The sequence below is a fragment of the Dipodomys spectabilis genome, unplaced genomic scaffold (genome assembly GCF_019054845.1).
Source record: "Dipodomys spectabilis isolate Male_0828 unplaced genomic scaffold, ASM1905484v1 ptg000071l, whole genome shotgun sequence".
NCBI classification, from domain to species: Eukaryota; Metazoa; Chordata; class Mammalia; order Rodentia; family Heteromyidae; genus Dipodomys; species Dipodomys spectabilis.
The window spans coordinates 7,359,037-7,381,240 of NW_024870748.1; the positions used below are offsets into that span (position 1 = coordinate 7,359,037).

The window sequence follows — 22,204 nt, forward strand, 5'->3', positions numbered from 1 at the left end:
TCACCCCACATTCCTTGAGCCCTAGGTTCAGTACAGTAAAGCCCCTCACACTTGGCCCCCTCACTTCACGAGTCCGGTCCTAGCTCGTCAAGCCCTGCCCCTCATGCTCCTAGCTCCTCGAGACTGGCCCCTCGCGTGGTTAAGGCTGTGTCGCGCCCATCTTCTCGTTCAGCATTTTCTTGTCCTTTTAGGTCCAGATGGTAGGTGATGGTAGTGATGAGGAGACACGCCTGCCCCCGGTGGCGATCACTTTAAGTGCAGAACTTGCTAAATTCTCACAGGCTGGCTCCTACCTTCTGACTTCCCTCCGGAAACGTCAGGCTGTCCACTCGAAACCTCTGTGCCCACAACCCTTTTGACTTTTGATTCGCTCACTGCTTATTCGCGCGTTCTTTTTTAGGCTCGGAGGGGGCGGAGCTGAAATGGCTGCGCCACCGTTGCCGGGGCAACGTCTCGTTACTTCCGTTGGTTTCAATGCTTCCGGGTTGGCGCTGCGGAGGCGTTTCCGACTGTGGGAACCCAGTCGTCTGCCGTGCCGGAACAGGTGAGGGGGAGCTCCTGGACTTCCAGGCTGGGGAGCGGGGCTGGGCCGCGCCAGGCCGCGCGAGGCCGGGCTGGACTGGTTCCCGGCCTGGGAGGGGCTTAACGGTCCTTTGATCTCTCTCTCCCTTCAGCTGAGTCCCTTCCCTGTCTTTCACTCTTCCGGCATCGGTGGTTTTCCTTCTTCGATTGAGCCCTGCTTCCTCGACCCCCCTGGGAGGCCGCCTCCTTCAGGCGCCTCCCTTCTCTCTACGAACTCGCTCTGACAGCCGAGGAACTGGCAAGATCCTGCTACCCAGAGGGTGAATGGGTATCTTTCCCGGAATAATCCTAATTTTTCTAAGGGTGAAGTTTGCAACGGCGGCCGTGATTGTAAGCGGAGTAAGCAAACACCTCCATTGTATTAGTGTGAGGGTTGCTGTTGAAAGATGCCCCCCCCTCAGTTTTTACCCCGTCACTCCTGAGGTCAAGGCATTGAAGGCATCGATTAAAATGCAGTTCAGTTACTTGATTGAGATGGCAGCTATTAGCATGATGAATTACTTTCAGACCAGGTAACCGGTGAGACTTAATAGTAGTTCCTCCCCTCCCCAGGCTAGAGATGCTTATTAGTCTAGAACGTGTTGTGTTTTGATTTAGAAGCTAATCTCTAACCTCACTGCCAACAAGGGTCTTGTCTGTCTTACTTCACACTACCCTAAGCAGATTTCCCTACTTTTACGGTTTGTGATCTGTTCTTACTGCAGCCCTAGTAGACTATCTAAAATTTGGTAGATTTCCTCAAGACCTTTCCCTGTTTATTTTTTTTTAAAACAAAACCTTACTGGGCCCCCAAAACTCCCTGGTTTCAAGCCTTTCAGTATAAGTCTGTTCCTTTAAATTGTTTTAGCCAACAAATGAATTGGGCATTCCACTTTTGCCCTTCATTTATTTCTCAGAACAGAACATATTGATGCCTACTTCCACATGCTGTGCTTGTTCCACATTTGTGTGTATTCCTCCTGTCCCTTTGACCACCAGTTTCCCTTACTTGTCTCTACGTACATTCAACCTGTTCTCTGACAAGGCCCAGTTATTTAATCTCATGTTGATTGTCTCCTTTTCTATGCTTCTTTTGCTCTTACAGTTTGTACTATACAATTTAGAACTTAATTTTTACCTGGTGAAATGCTTTTATTTCTTCCACCAGATTATAAATTTTTTAAATGTTAAGTACTATATTTCATACAATTTTTTGTCTCTGCCCCATGTCCTTGATTATCCAGAAAGACAGATTGAACACCAAACATGGTGTTAGGACATATTTCTGTGATTTTTTTTAACGTGACAGTTACAGCACTTTGCAGGTTTGAATACTGAGTATGCCTTCAATAAATAACTGATGGCTCCCCATCATGACCTTCTAAATCTGAGAATCTCTATTTAATACCTATTCTTTCTTAAAGGACAAAGAAAGAAAAAAAGAGAAAGAAAGAAAGAAGGAAAGAAAGAAGACAGACAGAAAGAGAATGACAGCTAGATTATCCTGCTAGATCTTTGGAGCAGTGTAGGGCTATATAATGTGTATTCTAAGACATTTTTAGTTTTACTTGTTTACCTATTAAAACAATCAGCTATTCATAATACATGGCTACAATTTGAATACAATTTCCATTGAGATCTTTATGTGGTAAAATACTTAGAGTACTTTATTTCTATTTTAACTTCAATAGAAATGCCTTTTATCCTTTTGCCCATATCTGCAGTTAGCCCCCACAAAAAAAAAAAAAAGTAATTTTAAGAGGAAATGAGGTATTTTGCATGAGTCATTTTCTGCAACAAAAGCCACAGTGGTGGATATATAGGCATAGAATATCTGGGTGTCAGGAATGTGTCATGTACAAGGTGTGGAACATTGGCCAGGTCTAGCAAGTTAGCTTTCTCAATTTTTCTGTAATCTTTTATATACATACTATATACATTGATAAAAGATATCACACTGGAAAACCAGATATTTAAGTGACGTACTCAGTTCAATTATTGAGTATATAAAAAGTATTGTGAGATATGTTGTCTACCTTCAGGGATCTTAACTTTTTTTAAAGAGGAAATAATATGAGACAACTGTAAGATAAACCACATCTTGGTCATTTTTTATGCCTGGATTTAAGATAAGAGACAAAAGTTCAAAAAATTACACAATTTTAGAAATTTCATGTACACAGATTTATGTAAAACACTCAGACGGCTGGGAAATTGGCATAGTGGTGAAGTGCTTGCCTAGCATGCATGAAAAGCTGCAAGTGTGGCTGTGCCTCAAGTGGTAGAGTGCTAACTTTGAGCAAAGAAGCTCAGTGACAGTGCCCAGGTCCTGAGTTCAAGCTCCAGGACTGGCAAAAAAAAGACTCAGAGGTGTTTCCTCACAGCTAATAATTCAGTAGAATCATTTTTCTTTCTAAAAAGCAACTATAGTTTTCACCTATGGTAAGTAACTGAAGTAAAATATATAGGATAAGAAACATGACCAGGAATATTTAGCTTGGTAAAGATAAGATATAAGAGAATCTGATAGCTATTTTTATATATTTGAAGGACTCACCTAGGGTAAACAAATGCTTTTGTTCAGTATTTTCTTTATTCATACTAGCCTAGTGTAAGCAAAGACTGTATAAGACCAGAGTGAATCAAAGACAATACACAATTTCTTCTAAATATTCTTTTCTAAAACTAGAGGAAAAGATATTTTAGTAACAGATATGGATGGGGAGGGGGTGGTAGGGACAGTATTAATCCCCAGGTTTGTATTTCATGAGCCAGGAAAATATAAATGAAAGTATGGGCAGGGGCCAAAAATGTAGGGTAGTCAAGTATAGTTTATCAAGTAAAGACACTAAAAACTGATTATTATCATTTCATTCAAGAAAGGTGATTTTTCATTGCTTCAGGAGTAAGAAGAAATGTGATCTAATGAATGATAGTCCTTTAAGTTAAATACAGTTAGCTGAAAAGAAGTCCTAGATTTTTTTTATTTTTCATGTCATTTCAGAATTGTGAAAACTCTATTAGGGAACCCCTAGGCTAACTGGCCTAAGATCGAGTGACTGATAGTGACTGACTTTTCTATTTACTGCCATGACTTTGTTCCTTTCCTTTTACTAATCAATTATTGCCCTTGATCTTTGAGCTTACTACCTTATCTAAATGCTGCGTAACAGGTACTAAAAGTTCTCATAGAGGCAGTCTCTGTAACAAAAAGGTGAAAGAAACCATGAAGAGAAAGTTTTGGCAAGAAGCACAGTGGCCATATGAAATTATTAAGATAATTTGGGTGAATCTCTAAATTTGTTAGTGGAGACTTTTTTCCATAATCCTAGGGAAGAAGTATGTTATGATCCTGCTTTTCCATCCTTACTTCCTAATCACATATGTCATACTTTACTTCTGTTCTCATCTTAAATCGCCGAGGTTCTGAGTGCTCTATTATAGTTTTTTTTTTTTTTGTCGGTCGTGGGGCTTGAACTCGGCCTGGGCGTTGTCCCTCAGCTCTTCAACTCAAGGCGAGCGCTCTACCACTTGAGCTACAGCGCCACTTCCTTCTCTTTTCATCTTAAACTAAGCATAGCCAAAATGTTGATAAGGTTGTATTTAGTATTAAAACTTACTTTGAGCTGCAATTGATATTTGAACTATCCCTTATTTTCTTTTTAGAAATATTTTGTGCTAGTTGTAGGCCTTGAACTCAGGGCCTGGACACTGTCCCTGTGCTTTTTTGGCTCATAGCTAGCACTCTACCACTTGAGACAAAGCTTCATTTCCAGCTTTTTTGGGAGGGGGAGTGGCTAATTGGAGATAAGAAACTCATTAGTTTTCTTACCTAGGCTGGCTTTGAGCCACAATCCTTAGATCTCAGCCTCCTGAGTAGACAAGATTAAAGGCATGAGCCACTAGCATCTAGCTTAGAATTTTTTTTTAACAGCTCTCCTCCACTAGGACTATCTGTTCTACACTTTTATGTATTATATATGAAAATGTTTCCATAATTTTTTCTGTGCCTTGCAACTGAAGCATTTATCTGAGTGGTTGCTTACTTACTGAGAATTTCTTACATAGAATTTCTTTTGTTGTTGTTGTTGTTGGTTGTGGCTTGAACTCAGGGTCTGGGTGCTGTCCAGGAGCTCTCTTGCTCAAGGCTAGCACTCTACCACTTTGAGTCACAGCTCCACTTCCGGTTTTTCAGTGGTTAATTTCAGATAAGAAACACAGGGAGTTTTCTGCCCTGGCTGGCTTTGAACCACGATCCTCAGATCTCAGCCTTCTGAGTAGCTAGGATTGCAGGTGTGAGCCACCAGTAAGTACCTGGTGCTTATGTAGAATTTCTTATATAGAAATTAATAAAACCTTTCTTTCCCCTAAAAAGACACTTTGATTCAAAGGTACTGACTCCAGATTGCAAACGAGGGAGATGGGCAGCATGTACTATCTATTAAAGTGAAATTGTAACATAAATGAGTTTAAATTTTAAAATTTTAGAAATATAACTAGCTAGATATTGTGTTATATGTCATTTGTTTAATTTTCACAACAAACTTATGATAGTTTTATTATTATTAGTATTTTATTTTATTTTTTGGTCCAGTCGTGGGGCCTGAACTCTGGGCCTGGGCACTGTCCCTCAGCTCTTCAGCTCAAGACTAGCACTCTACCACTTGACCACAGCGCCACTCCAGCTTTTTTCTTTTTGCTTATGTGGTGCTGAGGAATAGAACCCAGGGCCTCATGCATGCAAGGCAAGTGCTCTACCACTGAGCCACCTTCCCAGCCCCTTTTTTATTATTTTCTTTGTGTGTGTGTGTGTGTGTGTGTGTGTGTGTGTGTGTGTGTTTGCCTGCCAGTGCTGGAGTTTGAACTCAGGGCCTGGGTACCTGATCACTTGAGCTGTAACTCCACCTTTGGCATTTTGATGGTTTATTAGCGATAAGAATCTCATGGATTTTCCTACCCAGGCTGGCTTTGAACCACAACTTGGAGATCTCAGTCTCCTGAGAAATTAGGATTACACCACCAGTGTGCCTGGCCATGTTATTCCCATTTTATAATGCAGAAAACACAGGCATAGAGAGGTTGGATAACTCACTCAGGTCACAGAACTGAGTGGTTTTTACTAGTTGTCAGGATTTTAATCTGGAGTTAGGGTTTTAATTTAGGTAATCTGACTTTGGAGTGTTTCTTCCTGACTATAAGTCACTTGAAGTAGCTTTGAAAATTCAAAAGTATGCATAGTGTAAATCTCTGAAAAATATTTAAAGGAAATCTGAGCGTACATTCTAAGAAAAGACTACTTGCAGATAGATTTAGGGTGAAACTATCAGCATTTTTTGAAAGTTTCAAATTCTTAAGGCCAGATCTAGATCACCGTTAAGAAACACTAGAGAAGCAGCCCAGCAGTCCATATTTTAATATTTCTTCTGTATGATTCTGGAGTATGCTAAAATTTTGAAAAAATATCCCCCAAAACTTCTGTAGAAGCTAGTATAGAAAACCAAATCTGAGACAGGAGCTCAAAGTGGTACGAAAAGATTAAATATGACAGATTTAATGAGTGGTATGGAAAAAGAGCTAGATACAGAATACATTATTATAAACACCTAGAGTATTAAAAGAAAACATTATTTGTATGTTTTAGAAGGCTAAAGGAAAGGAAAAAGATGCAATTTAAATGTGTGAGAGAAGAGATACATAATCCATATTGCTGTGATTCTTCTAGGGTCCAGAAGACCAGCAAAAAAGGTGCTTAGCTTAGCCTGGAACTAGTCTAGCTAGTTGTATATGACTAGACATGGTTCCCAGAACTCAAGCCCTGAAGATTACTAGAGAGAAGAAAGGGTTAAGAACATTACAAGATAGCACTGTGAGCCTATGCTTTGTACCTGAATCAAGCTAACTGAATACCACAAACTGCTTTTATGAGATGCCTCAGCCTAAGTAATTTGAATGCTAGGTTTCTTCATGTAATCGTTTAAGTTGGGTATGCTGGAAGAACTAAAGCCTCTTTTTTGGCCGGTGGGTGGGAATGGCATAATATAGAAACTAGAGAGAATGAAGAGTACAGGTTATTCTTTGAATACATCACATACCTATCCTCTATGGAGTTGACTTAAAGAACATATTCATGGTCATTTAGCACAGGATACCCCCATTTTGTGTCATTCTTCTTGGTAGGGGTTTATCCTTCACATTTGTTTTATTTGCTAGTTTTATGTATTTAAATAATATGATCAAATGCTAACAAATGCTTTTCAATCTTGTTCCTTGTTCTGATTTGTGTTTATTTTTAGTATCAGAAAAGTTCTACTGTAAGCCATGAGATGTCTGGTCTGAATTGGAAACCCTTTGTTTATGGCGGCCTTGCCTCTATTGTTGCTGAGTTTGGTAAGAATGTAAAAACAATGAAAAATCTGTTATAGATGATGATATAAAGTGATAGTTATTTTTGGTGAAAACTAAAGAGAAGTAAAATTTCCCTCTGTTTAAAAACTGGTGTCTGCCGGGTGCTGATGGCTCATGCCTGTAATCCTAGCTACTCAGGAGGCTGAGATCTGAGGTTTGAGGTTCAAAGACAGCCTGGGCAGGAAAGTCTGTGAGACTCATCTCCAGTAAACTATTCAGAAAAGCTAGAAGTGGTGCTGTGGGTCAAGTGGTAGAGCGCTAGCCTTGAGCTGAAGAGCTGAGGGACAGCGCCCAGGCCCAGAGTTCAAGCCCCATGACCAACCAACCCCCAACCCCCCAAAAAACTGGAGTCTCAAAGCCATCAACTAACATTTCTGAGAAAGTACTACTAATAGTATAATAAATGAAGTTAAGAAAGTCAATCGTTAGAAACTCTTTTGATAGTTTAGTAATTTGCTAGTTTGGTAAGCTTAATATATAAAAATGTAGGAATTTTGTTGTCTTCCTGTACTAATGGTCTTCCTTTTTTTTGCCAGTCCTGGGGCTTGAACTCAGGGCCTGAGCCTCTTTTGCTCATGGCTAGCACTCTACCACTTTAGCCACAGCAACACTTTCGGCTTTTTCTGTGTATATGGTACTGAGGAATTGAACCCAGGGCTTCATGCATGCTAGGCAAGCACTCTACCACCAAGCCACATTCTCAGCCCATGGCTGTCTTCTTAAGTTGTTTATAACTTTCTTAGTAAGTTTTACTTGAAAACAGGCTTTTTGTTTTCAAATTTCTTTCTTGTTTCAGAAGGAAGCTAACAAGATTGAGAAAGATTGATTATTCTCTATATGATTCTAATTTTGAAATATTTTTAGATTCTGACTTTTTTTACATTTTCCAGAAAATTTTATTCCTGAACTATTCATAAGTGACTACGCTCTAGCAATCTGTTGACTTTCTTGGTATATGTTCTGATCTTATGATATCTAGCTATATACTCACCTTGTTAGTTTTGGGTCTTAAAATACTACGTTATGTGTCATAATGTTGCATTTCATTTTACCACATTCTTATCTCTTGTCCTTTGACAATGATATTCTAGGACAGGTCTTTTATGTGTTACAGGATGCACTGTTATTGTGTGTGTCTGTGTCTGTGTATGTGCTAGGCCTGGGGCCTGGGGCTGTCCCTGAGCTGTTGCACTCAATGGGAGCATTTCATCACTTGAGCCACAGCTCCACTTCTGGCTTTTTTGTAGTGTCATCGGAAATAATTGTCTCACAGACTTTCCTGCCCGGGCTGACTTGGAACCTCAATCCTGAGATCTCAGTTGCTAGGATTACAGCTATGAGCCACTGGTGCTCAGCTTCTACTACGCTTTCATATATTATTTTTGTCTTACATTTAGACAATACCTACTTGTGACTCTTTGGAAATACTTATGAGTATGTTTTTTGTTAAATAGGAACTTTTCCTGTGGATCTTACCAAAACACGGCTTCAAGTCCAAGGCCAAAGCATCGATGTTCGATTCAAAGAGATAAAATATAGAGGGATGTTTCATGCCCTGTTTCGAATCTATAAGGAAGAAGGTATCTTGGCTCTGTATTCAGGGTAAGATTGGATTCTTTCCTTATATCATGAACAGAAATGATTTCTTTTTGTCAGTCATGTGGCTTGAACTCTAGGCCTCGGCGCTGTCCCTAAGCTCTTCAGCTCAAAAGGCTAGTACTCTACCACTTGAGCCACAGTGCCACTTCTAGCTTTTTCTGTTTATGTAGTGCTGAGGACTCAAACCAGGGCATCATGCATGCAAGGTAAGCACTTTACTGCTGAGCCACCTTCCCAGCCCCAGAAATGATTTTTACAGAGGCCATATATTTCAACTATATGATAGTTTATGTCCTTTGTATTTATCATTTCAACTTGTAATTCCATATTGATGATCCAGTTTATATTTTACCTGCCTGAAAGTCTTGGGTTTTGGATTTTGAGTTTGTCTGGCTGATAAATATTAAAATGGATAGATTCTTTTTTTTTGGGTCTGGTAGTGGGGCCTGAACTCTGGGCCTGGGTGCTGTCCCTCCGCTCTTCAGCTCAAGACTAGCGCTCTACCACTTGAGCCACAGAGCCACTTCTGGCTTTTTTTTCCTGCTTATGTGGTGCTGAGGAATCAAACCCAGGGCCTCATGTATGCAAGGCAAGCGCTATACCACTGAGCCACCTTCCCAGCCTCATGGATAGATTCTTATAGCATAGGCTTTCTCCTGGTTTCTTGAAATGCCTCAGTGATTATTGTTGACAGCAACACCAATTAACAATATATTATTGGTGATCTTTTTCCTGTTGACAAATACTGACTTCCTTTAAGAGTTTCATCTAAAGAAATATCTTTATGAGCTGGGCACTGGTGCTCATACCTGTAATGCTAGCTATTCAGGAGGCTGAGATCTGAGGATTGAAGTTTGAAGCCAGCCTGGGCAAGAAAGTCCATGGAATCTTATCTCCAATTAACCACCAGAAAACCGGAAATGGCACTGTGGGTCAAGTGGCTAGCCTTGAGCAGAGAAAGCTCATGGAGCTCAGAGAGACAAATAGCTCATATTTTCCTCTTATATGCAGAAACTAGATCTAAAATACATGAGGGCATGATAAATTATACAGGACCCTAAACATTCACAGTGAGACCAAAGAGCATACTCTATTTTTTTTTTGTTGTTGTTCATGGGGCCTGAACTCTGGGCCTGGGTGTTGTCCCTGAGCTCTTCAGCTCAAGGCTGGCGCTATACCACTTGAGCCACTTGGCTTTTTCTGCTTATGTGGTGCTGAGGAATCAAACCTAGGGCCTCATGCATGCAAGGGAAGCACTCTACCACTGAGCCACCTTCCCAGCCCAAAGGAGTATAGATACTCTTAGAGGAGGAACACAAAGGCACAATGCCTATGTGCCTCTGACCATATAATATTCATCAGAATGAACTCTACAAAATAGAAACAAGAGGTTTTCTTCTTTGTTGTTGCTTTTGTTTTCTTTTCTTTTGTCTTTTTCATTTATCTATCTTTTGGAGAGTAAGGGGGAGACACAGAAATGGAGGGACCAAATGCAGCAGTGGTACTCACTAGACACTGTGTTGAAAATGAACTTGGGGCTGGGGATGGGGCTGAGAGCGAGTGAGGAAAGGAGTGACCTTGTCCAAAAGAAATGCATTGTTTACTTGACTTACGTAATTGTAACCCTCTCTGTTCATCATCTTTTTTTTTTTTTTTTTTGGGTCCGGTCGTCGGGCCTGAACTCTGGGCCAAGGCGCTGTCCCTCAGTTCTTCAGCTCAAGGCTAGCGCTCTACCACTTGAGCCACAGCTCCACTTCCGGCTTTTTTCTTTTTGCTTATGTGGTGCTGAGGAATCGAGCCCAGGGCCTCAGGCATGCAAGGCAAGCGCTCTACCACTGAGCCACCTTCCCAGCCCCCAATCACCCTTCTAATAACAATAAAAAATTTAAAAAAATCTCAGGGACAGCTCCTAGGCCCTGAGTCACAAGACTGGCACGTACACACAAAAACAAATATTCTGGCAATGTAAGCAGAAATGCGTAGTGATAGAGAAGAAGAGCCATCTTTTTTGATCAATTTTTGATTCACTGTCAGTTTGATTTATTTTTTGTAGTTTATCTACTGTCAATTTCCTAGGTCATCATAATTTAGGCTACCAGTTTTGCTCACAAAATGGAAAGCAGTTCTATCAGTAACCAATATTATTTAAAAGATAATTTTCTTAGAAAAAAATAATCATCATCTTTACACAAATGATTGATGGATCATGTGTTTTTATGTTTTTTTTCAGCAGAATGGATTTTTCCCTAATAGAAAGCAATAAAATCAGAAATATGCATATTTAGTCATGTATTTTTAATCCTTATCACTTGAACTGTATACCTCCTAATATATAGCTTTGTGATATGGAGGAATCTCAAAGACAGTATGAGAATATTTCCAGTTTATGAGCAGAACTGAAATTGATTGAAATCTTGGTTCCAATATATTCTTGTTGATAAGAACAAAGATGTATTGCAACTGTTAAAGATTGTTTTTTTTTAAATAAATATGCAAGATGGGTAATAGTGTATATGTTTGCTGTACATTGCTAGGTTCAATTTGCTAATCTTTTTTTGTGTTGATCTGGGGTTGAACTTGAATAAATTTTAATTTTCAAGTCTATGCTCTATGCATTTAAAAAGTCTTTTGAGATTTTCTCAGCATTTTCCTTATTGACTTACAGTTTGCTTCTGTTATGGTCATCAAATACATGCTATGCTTTCAGTTTTTTTAATGTGTTGAGTTTTTTATTTTTACCATAGATATGTGCTTCCTTGGTCAGTGTTTCAAAACTTCATATTCTACTTTTCTTGGATGGAATAAGATGGGTAAAAGTAATGAGTAGGCTATCCACATATGTATAATTGTTGGATACATGCCAAGTAAAGTTAACTTTTCTGTATTTCTCTTTTTTGGGGGAGGCAGAATTGCTCCTGCTTTACTAAGACAGGCATCATATGGCACCATTAAAATTGGGATTTACCAAAGCTTGAAGCGATTATTTGTGGAACGTTTGGAAGGTAGGTATCTTCAGCTCAAAGGGATCATGCTTAATGTGAAGTGCTTATCACATGATGCCTGAGAATGGAGGACAGTCACTGTAAAGATCATTTGAGCTTGTATTTGACTTGGGATAAATCTTTGCAGAGATGATGTATAGGAAGAGGGACCTTCTCAAATTTGTCTTTTTCCTATCAAAATAAAAGCCTTCTAGTTAGCCCTGAAGCATGGAACAATCATGTCCAGGAAAATTAATGGTATCCTCATTAGTAAGAGGACTTTTACCTATAAAGCATTTTCTAGTCGCCAATTTTGATAAACTTTTGTTAGGTCGATTACTTTTAGGATATCATGTTCTAGATTGCAATGTATTTATGGCCCTGATATACATGCAGCATTGTTATATATCTCTCCATTAGCTGCTGCAGCACTTTCAGCCTGATACTTACTCAATGGTTGTTTTGCCATAGGCCTGGGACTGTTGGATGGTTGGGAACAGCTGGAGAGCCTTTCGGTTAGTAATGCCCTTTCAATCGCTTTATTATCCTAAATAAGCTGTATCTAGAGCTTCTTCTTTGGGGATCCCGAAGGATTCCCTTCGACCTCTTTCTCAAATAATTTCCTTTTATAGACTTTTTTCTTGGGTTTACTAAATTTCTCTATGTAGGCTCTTCATGGTGGGGTGGTGATGAAGATTGAATCTTCCTTGTAGAAAAATGTGCTCTGTGGTTTTGTGGTGTTTTTTTTTTTCCCCCTAGCTGATGGGATTTAGTTCTAAATTACTGCTTCTTTTTGCTGAGGGTGTTAGCTTAGGGGTAGAATGCTTGCCTAGCATGTGTAAGATCTTGCTTTTGCTCCTGTGTTGCAAGTTTTTCTCAGGGTCTCAGATTCAAGAAGGCTGCAGAAAGATGCCAGACAGGGTGGGCATGGAGGTCATGTTTATTACCAGGCTCCCTGTCCATTGAATTATCACTAGCAGTACCCATTGCTTAATCACACATTCTTCATTGGCCCATCCCAGCATAGACTCACAGTCTCTGCACAGCAGCACCAGCTTCATTCTCTTCATAGGTTCGCATTCTCTCTCTCACTGGCAGCATCCCTCATACCTTGTCCTTCAGTGGTAACACACTGCCCAACAGGGTTACCTGTTTATATCCTCTCTAGACTAAAGTAGCATTTGACTAAGGATGGTTATATATACACACTTAGTCTCAAGGACATGTTCAGGGTTACCTAAGGTAGCACATGCATACATAGCTGACAATTATATCAATATGCTGAAACCATCTGAATCTCAGTTTTGGGGATGTATAGGGCTAAAGAACCCCAGAAGTTACAGATGAGAAAGCCTGACTTACTCCATTTACCCTACAGCTCCTCAATTCTGCAAAAATACTGTTTTTTTAATATTTGACTACTGGAGTCCTGTAAATAAATAGAAGCTAATAGATATTTAAAGCTAACCAAATTAATATTTACATAACTTTTCAATTAGACATAAGATTTTATTTTATAATATTCAGTTCCAGAGCCTTAACAGTTGGTTCTTATACGTGAAAAAGCTTTATTTTAATGTTATCTTTTTGAAGTGGTTTTACCACATTCTTAATTCCTGCAGTTTACTGACATTTATGTAGAACAGGATATGTTCTATTGCCCTTTAGTTTAGTTTATAATGTTTTTAGAAATTATTTATATTTTGTAATTTTTAGATGTTTTGTAGTAATGTGGGATCTAGACATACTGAAGTTCCTTTACTTTCATTAGCTTTGTAGTTTATTTCTAAAGTCATCTCTCTGACCCAGGTTCTCTTTCTCTAATATCTCAGTGCTCTTCTTGCAGAAATTAGTGCCTAATAAAAGCAGATCTTTTAAAAATCTTTTTTACAGATGAAACTCTTCTAATTAATATGATCTGTGGTGTAGTGTCAGGAGTGATATCTTCCACTATAGCCAACCCCACCGATGTTCTAAAGGTAAGAGAGATGGATGTGTTCAGAATGATTTGAAGAGAGTACAACCTTTAAGTAAGATTCCTACTCTGCATTGACAAGTATTAAAAACTTTGGGTAGAGCTGGGTGCTGGTGGCTCAAGCCTGTAATGCTAGCTATTCAGTAGGCTGAGATCTGAGGATTGAGGGTTGAAGCCAGCCTGGACAGGAAAGTCTGTGAGACTCTTATCTCCAGTAAATTACACAGAAAAAGCTGGAAGTGGTACTTTGAGTGGAGTAGAAGAGCACCAGCTTTGAGCAAAAGAAGTTCAGGGATAGAGCACAGAGTTCAAGCCCCAGGACTGGCAAAAAGGTATATTTTATAAATGTAACCCCTCTATATATCTCCTTTATTATAATAATAACACAATTTTTAAAAATGGTATATTTAGGCCTGTATTAAGATATTCTGAATTGAGAAACAGCACTATGAATTACCTGTGCTGATGTGTTAAAATTTTAACTAATCACAGAATGAAACACTTATTTTAAAATCAATTTTTGAGAATGTGGCTTAATGGTTAAAAGTGCTTGCCTAGCATGCATGAAACCCTGGGTTTGATTCATCAGTACCACAAGAACAGAAAATGCCAGAAGTGGTGCTGTGGCTATAGTGGTAGAGTGCTAGCCTTGAGCAAAAGAAGCTCAAGGACAGCACCTGGGCCCTGAGTTCAAGCCCCAGGACTGGCAAAAACAAAAACAACCTCCCCAAAAACAGAACCAATAAAATCAATTTTTATATTTATTTTATAAATGGTAAATATTTCCTATTCATTAATATTTCAATTTATGTTGATTGAGAGCAATAAATATATGACTTAAGGATATGAGAGCATCTAAAAATTTTAAAAATTATTAGTATTATTTTTCTGGCAAGCCCTGAATCTTAAAATTGGGGCCTATGCCCTGTCCCTGAGCTTTTTTGCTCAAGGGTAGTATTCTACCACTTGTGTCACAGCTCCACTCCTGCTGTTTTGGTGCTTAAGTGGGGATAATTGTCTAATGGACTTTCCTGCCCAGCATGAACTGGGATTATAGGTGTGTGCAGTTGGCACACGGCTATTTTAAAATATTATTTTAAGGGAGATATGAGACAAAAGTCAGAGGATGCATACTTCAAAAACAGAAGGTTAGTGAAGAAATCTTTACCAATTCAGAGAGTTATAATGACTTAATGGTGTGAAAAGAAGCACATATTAAAAAAAACCACTAGTAGTTGATTGAGAAAAAGTATACACTAATCTTTCTGGATTAAAGTCAGAGTAATTTAGCTACAGGATTTTCATCACTTTAGAAGTACAGAATAAATATGAAGACACAAGACTGTATCCTAAAACTAGAGTATCTGCAACCTAATTATACTTGTTAGAATATACATGTCAAGAAAAATAATACTTAGTTCCCTCAAACTTCCTTATCAATCTGATTTCTAGACTTAATTTACCAAAGCCATCCTCTTCAATTTCTTGTCCTTATTACCACCACTGACCAGTGCTTCCATTTACCTTTTCCTTCCTTCTACCTCTATAGTATTGAATGGTGCTGGACAAGTTTCTGTCTCCTGGAATTTGTTTTCATACATTGTTTTACATGTTCAGGAGAGTTATACCTTTGGGTTCCTCCCCTACCTATATCTTCCTTTGGTCTGTTTGTGTGTGAATGCCTGAAGTTGTGTTTAGGTGAACATGTCCAGCTGTATTTTAGATTGGCTTCCACATATGAGAGAATACATACACCATTAATCTCTTTCAGCTTGGCTTAACTCACTTAACATGTTTTGTCTTTTCCCTGCAAGTGACATAATATTATTCTTTCTAATGGATATGTAAAATTTGTGCTTCATTTTCTTCATCATTTTCTCCCTGTATTCTTCTAGTTGATTGTGGATTTGCCCATTTATTTCATCAGCCAATTCACTCCTCATTAACAATTCTTTTGTTCTTCCTCTCTTCATCTTTTCTAACTAAAGTCCTCCCCCTGAGTTGTTGTTGGTTTTTGAGGGTAGCATTTTGTTGTGATTGCTCATGAATTTTGTGGTCTTTTACTGTGATTTATGCATTTGGCTTTAGGGTATGTAGAGGCCATTCAGTTTAGGTATTAAATTCATGATGAGATGCAGAAGCTTTGCTGGACTTCGTGCTAGTCTTGGGGTTTGAACTCAGTGTCTGGGTGATATCCCTCAGCTTTTTTTGCTCAAGGCTATCACTCTGCTTAAGCCACAGCTCCACTTCCAGCTTTTTGGTGGTTAATTGGAAATAAGAATCTCATAGACTTTTCTGGCTGAACTACGATCTTTAGATCAGTCTCCTGAGTGGCTAAGATTATAACATGAGCCACCAGTGCCTGACAGCAATTTCTGTTTTATCAAAAATAAAATTAGAGCTGGGCGCTGGTGGCTCACGCCTGTAATCCTAGCTACTCAGGAGGCTGAGATCTGAGGATCACGGTTCAAAGCCAGCCCGGGCAGGAAAGACTGTGAGACTCCTATCTCCAATAAATCACCAGAAAACCAGAAGTGGCTCTGTAGCTCAAGTGGTAGAGCACTTGGCTTGAGCTGAAAAGCTGAGAGACAGCACGCAGGACCAGAGTTCAAGCCCCATGACCGACCAAAAAAAAGTAAAAAAAATTAAAAATAAATAAAATTAGGATTGCTGCCTGTGGCTCATGCCTACAACCCTAGCTACTTAGGAGGTTAAGATCCAAGGACTGCAGACTGGTCAATTACATGAAATTTATCTCCACTTAACCAGCAAAAACCTAGAAGTAGAGGTGTGGCTCAGGTGGTGGAGCACCAGCCCTGACTATAAAATCTAATTTTGACCTCAGGGTCCTGAGTTCAAACCCCAGAACCATGATAAAAATAAGTTAATAAATAGATAGATTAAAAAAGCAGGGTATATTAGGAAAAATTTTATTGTAGAAAGTATATATTATGATCCACAAGACTTCAACCCAAGTGATAAGTAGCTTGCCTTATGGCAGATACAACAGAGTTTAAAGTGAATAAAGGAGGAAGTAGAATTGTCCCTCAGAATCTATAGGGCTATGGGTTCTACCTTACCAAAAATCCTTGGATGTTGAAGTCACTTATTAGAATAGCTTAGTATTTGCACATAATATATACACATCCTCCCATGTTCTTTAAATCATCTGTAGATTTAATACTTAATATATAATTCTTAATATATTATGGGATATAAATGACTATTATTCTGTATTATTCTAGTAATAATGACATGGCAGAACTCCAAATATTTTTTATCAGTAGTTATTTGAATTCACATACAGAACTGTGGATGTGGAGGGATGACTATAGTTTGACCTTTTTTTCATATATTATTCTTTGTTTTGATGGTGATAGGGTTTGAACTCAGAACCTTGTGTTTTATAGGTAAGTGATGTACCACTTGGGTCATACCTCCAGACCTTTTTGTTTTATTTTTCAAATGTGTTGACTATTCTGGACTGTTACCTTCCTATTTGTTTATTTCCTGCATATCTGGGATAATAGGTGGTCTACTACCATAATCAGCTTTAATGGTTGAGATCGTAGTCTTACAAATCTTTGGTCTGGGCCATCTTTTTTTTTTTTTTTTGATCATGGGGCTTGAACTCTGGGCCTGGCGCTGTCCCGCAGTTCTTCAGCTCAAGACGAACGCTCTACCACTTGAACTACAGTGCCACTTCTGGTTTTCTGGTGGTTTATTGGAGATAGGAGTCTTACGGTCTTTCCTGCCCGGGCTGGCTTTGAACCGTGATCCTCAGATCTCAGCCTCCTGAGTAGCTAGGATTACAGGCGTGAGCCACTAGCACCCGGCTTGGGCTGTCTTTGAAATGTAATCTTCCCAATCTCTACATCCAAAGTAAGAATAAGCTACCATATCCTGCCTCTTATATTATACTTTTATAAGGCAAACAGATTTTAAGCTTACTATTCTATAATTAATTAGTTTTATTTCCTTGAATCATGCTGACTAGGACATAAAGCTTACATTTTTTGGCCAGTCTTGAGGCTTGAACTCAAGGCCTAGGTGCTGTCCTTGAGCTTCTTTTGTGTAGCACTCTACCACTTGAGCCACAGGGTCACTTTTGGCTTTTTCTGTATATGTGGTACTGAGGAATCAAACCCAGGGCTTCCTGAATGCTAAGCAAGCACTCTACCACTAAGCCACATTTCCTGCCCCATAAAGCATACATTTTGTGTTCATGCTTACATTTAATGTTTGGGGGAAATAAGGATAAATTAACTGTTGGATGATAAATGCTTGGCCTTGGGTTATATCTCAACTGCGGCCTCCCTTTTTGTTTTTGGCAGTTTAAATTTTTTGTATAGTTTTTGATAATTTAAAATATAAACAAAATAGAGAAAAGCCTAGGATAATGAACATTTTTGCATCACCTAGATTCTCTTGCCTCACTTTAGTTCAAGTTCTGTTCAAGAATCACCTCCTCGAAGAAATGTTATTATTGTTGGGTAGTTTTGATTTGTCCTTGAGATAATTAACATCTTGATTTAATTGGATTAAGAGTTTTTTTGTGCCAGTCCTAAGACTGTCACAAACTCAAGGCCTGGCCACTGTCCCAAAACTCAGGAACTGGGTGATGTCCCTGAGCTTTTTTTGCTCAAGGCTAGCACTCTACCGATTGAGCCACAGCTTTACTTCCAGCTTTTGGTGGCTAAATGGAGATAAAACATCTCATGGACTAGTCTTGCTTTGAACTGTAATCTTCAGAGTTGAGTTCTGAGTAGCTAGAATTACAGGTGTGAGCCACTGGTAAGCCTGGCTTACATTAAGTTTTTTATTTCAAAGCTACTACTTGTGTTAGTAGTTGACTTTCTGTATAAAAGCATGCTCCTTATACAAGATTTAGCAAAGTCATTTATTGAAACCTAAAATTCTCTAAATCAAACCTATATTTGGATTACTGGTGTTTAATACTGGACTATTGAGTTCTATGTGTATGGAGTCTGTGGGAAATTGTATCTAATCTTTTACATGGCTATTTAATGCTGTCTTTATTTTTCTTGAAGCTCCCGAACTTTTAAGAAATATAACTCAGTGTAAGGTCTACTAAACATAAAATTATAAAAATGTATATATATATATATATATATATATATTTGTTGTTTGTGGGGCTTGAACTCTGGGATTGGGTGCTATTCCTGTGTTCTTCAGCTCAAGGAGAGCTCTCTACTGCTTGAGCCGCAGTGCCACTTCTCATTTTCTGGTGGTTAATTGGAGATAAGAGTCTCACGAACTTTCCTGTCTGGGCTGGCTTTGAACCATGATCCTCAAATCTCAGCCTCCTGAATAGCTAGCCTTACAGGCATGAGTCACCGGCACCCAGCAAAAATGATATTTTAGCACATTATTTATTTATTTATTGCTGGTCCTGGAGCTTGAACTCTCTGTTTTCTTTGGTGCAAAGCTAGTGTTCTACCACTGAGCCACAGCCCCTCGTCTGACTTTTTCTGAGTAGTTTATTTGAGATGAGTTAATTGGAGATAAGAGTCTCACGGACTTTCTTGCCCAGGCTGGCTTCGAGCCACGATCCTCAGATTTCACCCTCCTGAGTAGCGAGGATTACAATTGTGAGCCACCAGTGTCTGGGATATTTTTATTTTTTAATTGTATACTCAATAAGTGTTCAATGTAGAAAAAATGGAAAGTAGAAAAAAACACAAAAGAGAAAAAGTCCCAATTGTAGCATCATCATTTAGACATAAACCACTGTTACAATTTGGGTATGTATGTTCATCTAGTCTCCTTGCTGTGTTTATAGGTATTTTAACGATATGTTTAATAAGAATTGTATATAAATCTTCCTTTGTAACTCTCTAGCTAACAATTTTTATATTTTCTAATGTCAACAAGTATTCTGTTGGAAAATTTTATTACTCTGTAGCATTCCATTGTATGATATTCCATCATAATTTATTTAACCAATCTGTTTTAGTCTTTTTGGATATTTAGGTTGTTTTTAATTTTCCACTGAAGTAATTCTATCTTAAGAATTATAATTTGCACTCATCAAATACTTGTTTTTTCCCTCCCAATTTTCTTGCAACTCCAGAAATGATGGACTTAGTATAAGGAATGTAAGGCTAAATAAAATCATCTTTAATTTGTGCTGGTCCTGGGGCTTGAACTCAGCGCCTGGGTGCTGTCCCTTAGCCTTTTCACTCAAGGCTAGCACTCTACCACTTGAGCCTCAGTTCCACTTCTAGCTATTTTTGGTGATTAATTGGAGATAAGAATCTCATAGACTTTCCTGCTTAGGCTGGCTTTGAACTGTGATCCTCAGATTTCAGCTAAGATTATAAGTGTAAGCCATAGCACCCAGTTTAATAACAATAATCTCTGTAAATTATCCTTTGATAGAAATGACATTTTATATAAAATATATGTCCGTTTACCTCATTAATTTTATCATAAAAGCAGAGATTTTTTTGAGATCTCCCAAATACTTTTGCTTAATTTTAAAAGAGTAATAACATATCTCATTTTGGTTATCTCTGTCAAAATGAAATGTTCACTTGCACATTTAGATTCGAATGCAGGCACAAGGGAACCTGTTCCAAGGAAGCATGATTGGCAGCTTCATTGATATATACCAGCAAGAAGGCACCAGGGGTCTGTGGAGAGTGAGTATTCTTTTTCTCATATTGTTCTATAATCTCAAAGATCTTGAAGAGAATATTTTTATATAAAGCCAAATAATGGTGACATAACACCATATAAAAGTTAAGAAACTCCTTATCACCTATAAAAGGACCAAACTTTACAGTTGGTCTTTGCTCCTGCTTTAATGTTTCAAGATTGTATATTTAGGAAAATTGACAACATTGAAACTACTATTTTGATTTGTTCAAATTTACAGAAAATTTATTCTTTTTTTTTTTTTTTTTTGGGTCTGGTCATGGGGCCTGAACTCTGGGCCTGGGCGCTGTCCCTCAGCTCTTCAGCTCAAGGCTAGCGCTCTACCACTCCAGCCACAGCACCACTTCCGGCTTTTTTCTTTTTGCTTATGTGGTGCTGAGGAATCGAACCCAGGGCCTCGTGCATGCAAGGCAAGTGCTCTACCACTGAGCCACCTTCCCAGCCCCAGAAAATTTATTCTTAAGTATAGTTTTTGCCAGTTTTGAATTAAATTCAGCATTTTTGTCTGTGATGCTCATTGTAGTGCTTATGTTCAAAGTTATCTATTTACTTACTTATTTTTGGTGATTCTGGGGGAACCACTCAGGATCTTGCACTGTTATACTTGCTAGACCAGTGCTTAACCACTTAGGCTATGTCCCTAGCCCTATAACGTTATCTAGACTAATGTTTTTCACTTTATAAAAAGCAAATGATGCCAGGCAGTGGTAGAATCTTCCTAGTAATCCTAGCACAAGGCAGAGCTCTGAGAATCATCGTTTAAACCAGTCAGGGTAGAAAAATCTATGAGATTCGTATCTCATATTAATCAGCAAAAAGCCAGAAGTGAAGGTGTGGTTTAAGTGGTAGAGTAGCAGATTTAAGCAAAAAAATCAGGCAAGAGCACAAGGCCCTGAGTTCAAGTCCTGCATTCTGCATACACAAAAAAGCAAAAGATAATACTGTAAATGCACAAAAGTAGAAAGAAAAGTTCTAGTAGTCCTACCACCTAGAGATAATCACTATTAATGTTTTTGTCATATTAGCTTCTAGTATTCATTTATACGTTTTTATTGTCAGTTTGGTATAACTTTTTCCCTTATTTGTGCTGGTCCTGGGGCTTGAACTCAGGGCCTGGGTATTGTCCCTGAGCTTTTTTGCTTAAGGTTAGTGCTCTACTACTTGAGCCACAGCTCTATTTCCAGCTTTTTGGTAGTTAATTGGAGACAAGATTCTCACAAACTTTCCTGCCAGGTCTGGCTTCAAACTGCAATTCTCAGACCTCAGCCTCATTAATAACTAAGATTATAGTAGTGAGCCACCAGCTTCTGACTGTTATAACTTTTAAATGTATTGTGATCACTGCTATTCCAGTAGTAAATTAGACTATCAATAGAATATGCAAAAAGTGGAAAGAAATATCTACTAATAGAACTTGCTTTATGTTTTTGGCGGTATTGGGGTTTGAACTCAGGGGTTTGGTCTTGCTAGGAAAGTATGCTACCACTTGAGCTTGAGCCATTATCCTAGCCCTAAATTTAATGGTTTTTTTTTTTTTTTTTTGCTTTTTCATTTTCAAGGTTCAACTGTGTTGCGTTATGCAAACATTCTTCATTTTCTTTCTTTTCTTTTGTGGTGATGGAGATTGAACTCAGAGCCTTGCACATGCTAGGCAAATGCTCTGTATTTCATTTCTTTTTTATGGCCATTGTATGCATATGCTACATTTTTTTGTACCTTAATACTTTTTTTTTTTTTTTTTGCTGGTCCTGGGGTTCAAACTCAAGGTTTGGGCACTGTCACTGACCCTCTTGGTGCACAAGACTAGTGCTATCACTTGAGCCACAGCCCCACGTCAGGGTTTTTCTGTGTAGTTTATTGGAGATAAGAGTCTCGTGGACTTTGCTGCCTGGGCTGGCTTTGAACCAGGATCCTCAGCCTTCTGAGGTAGCTAGGTTTATAGGAATGAGCCATCAGAGCCCAGCTTGTCTAATATGCTCTGGCAACAGTGGCATCATGGCAG

General features: G+C 38.7%; 1 protein-coding gene across 1 annotated transcript in view; it reads left to right on the plus strand.

Moving 5' to 3' along the window:
- The first annotated feature begins 422 nt into the window (after positions 1 to 422).
- Slc25a14 (solute carrier family 25 member 14) overlaps positions 423 to 22,204 on the plus strand; it is a 29,918-nt gene continuing 8,136 nt past the window's right edge. The window contains 7 exon segments of the mRNA XM_042682393.1: positions 423 to 453; positions 456 to 544; positions 6,855 to 6,948; positions 8,421 to 8,568; positions 11,473 to 11,567; positions 13,440 to 13,525; positions 20,091 to 20,186. Coding sequence (XP_042538327.1) covers positions 423 to 453; positions 456 to 544; positions 6,855 to 6,948; positions 8,421 to 8,568; positions 11,473 to 11,567; positions 13,440 to 13,525; positions 20,091 to 20,186 — 639 coding nt within the window.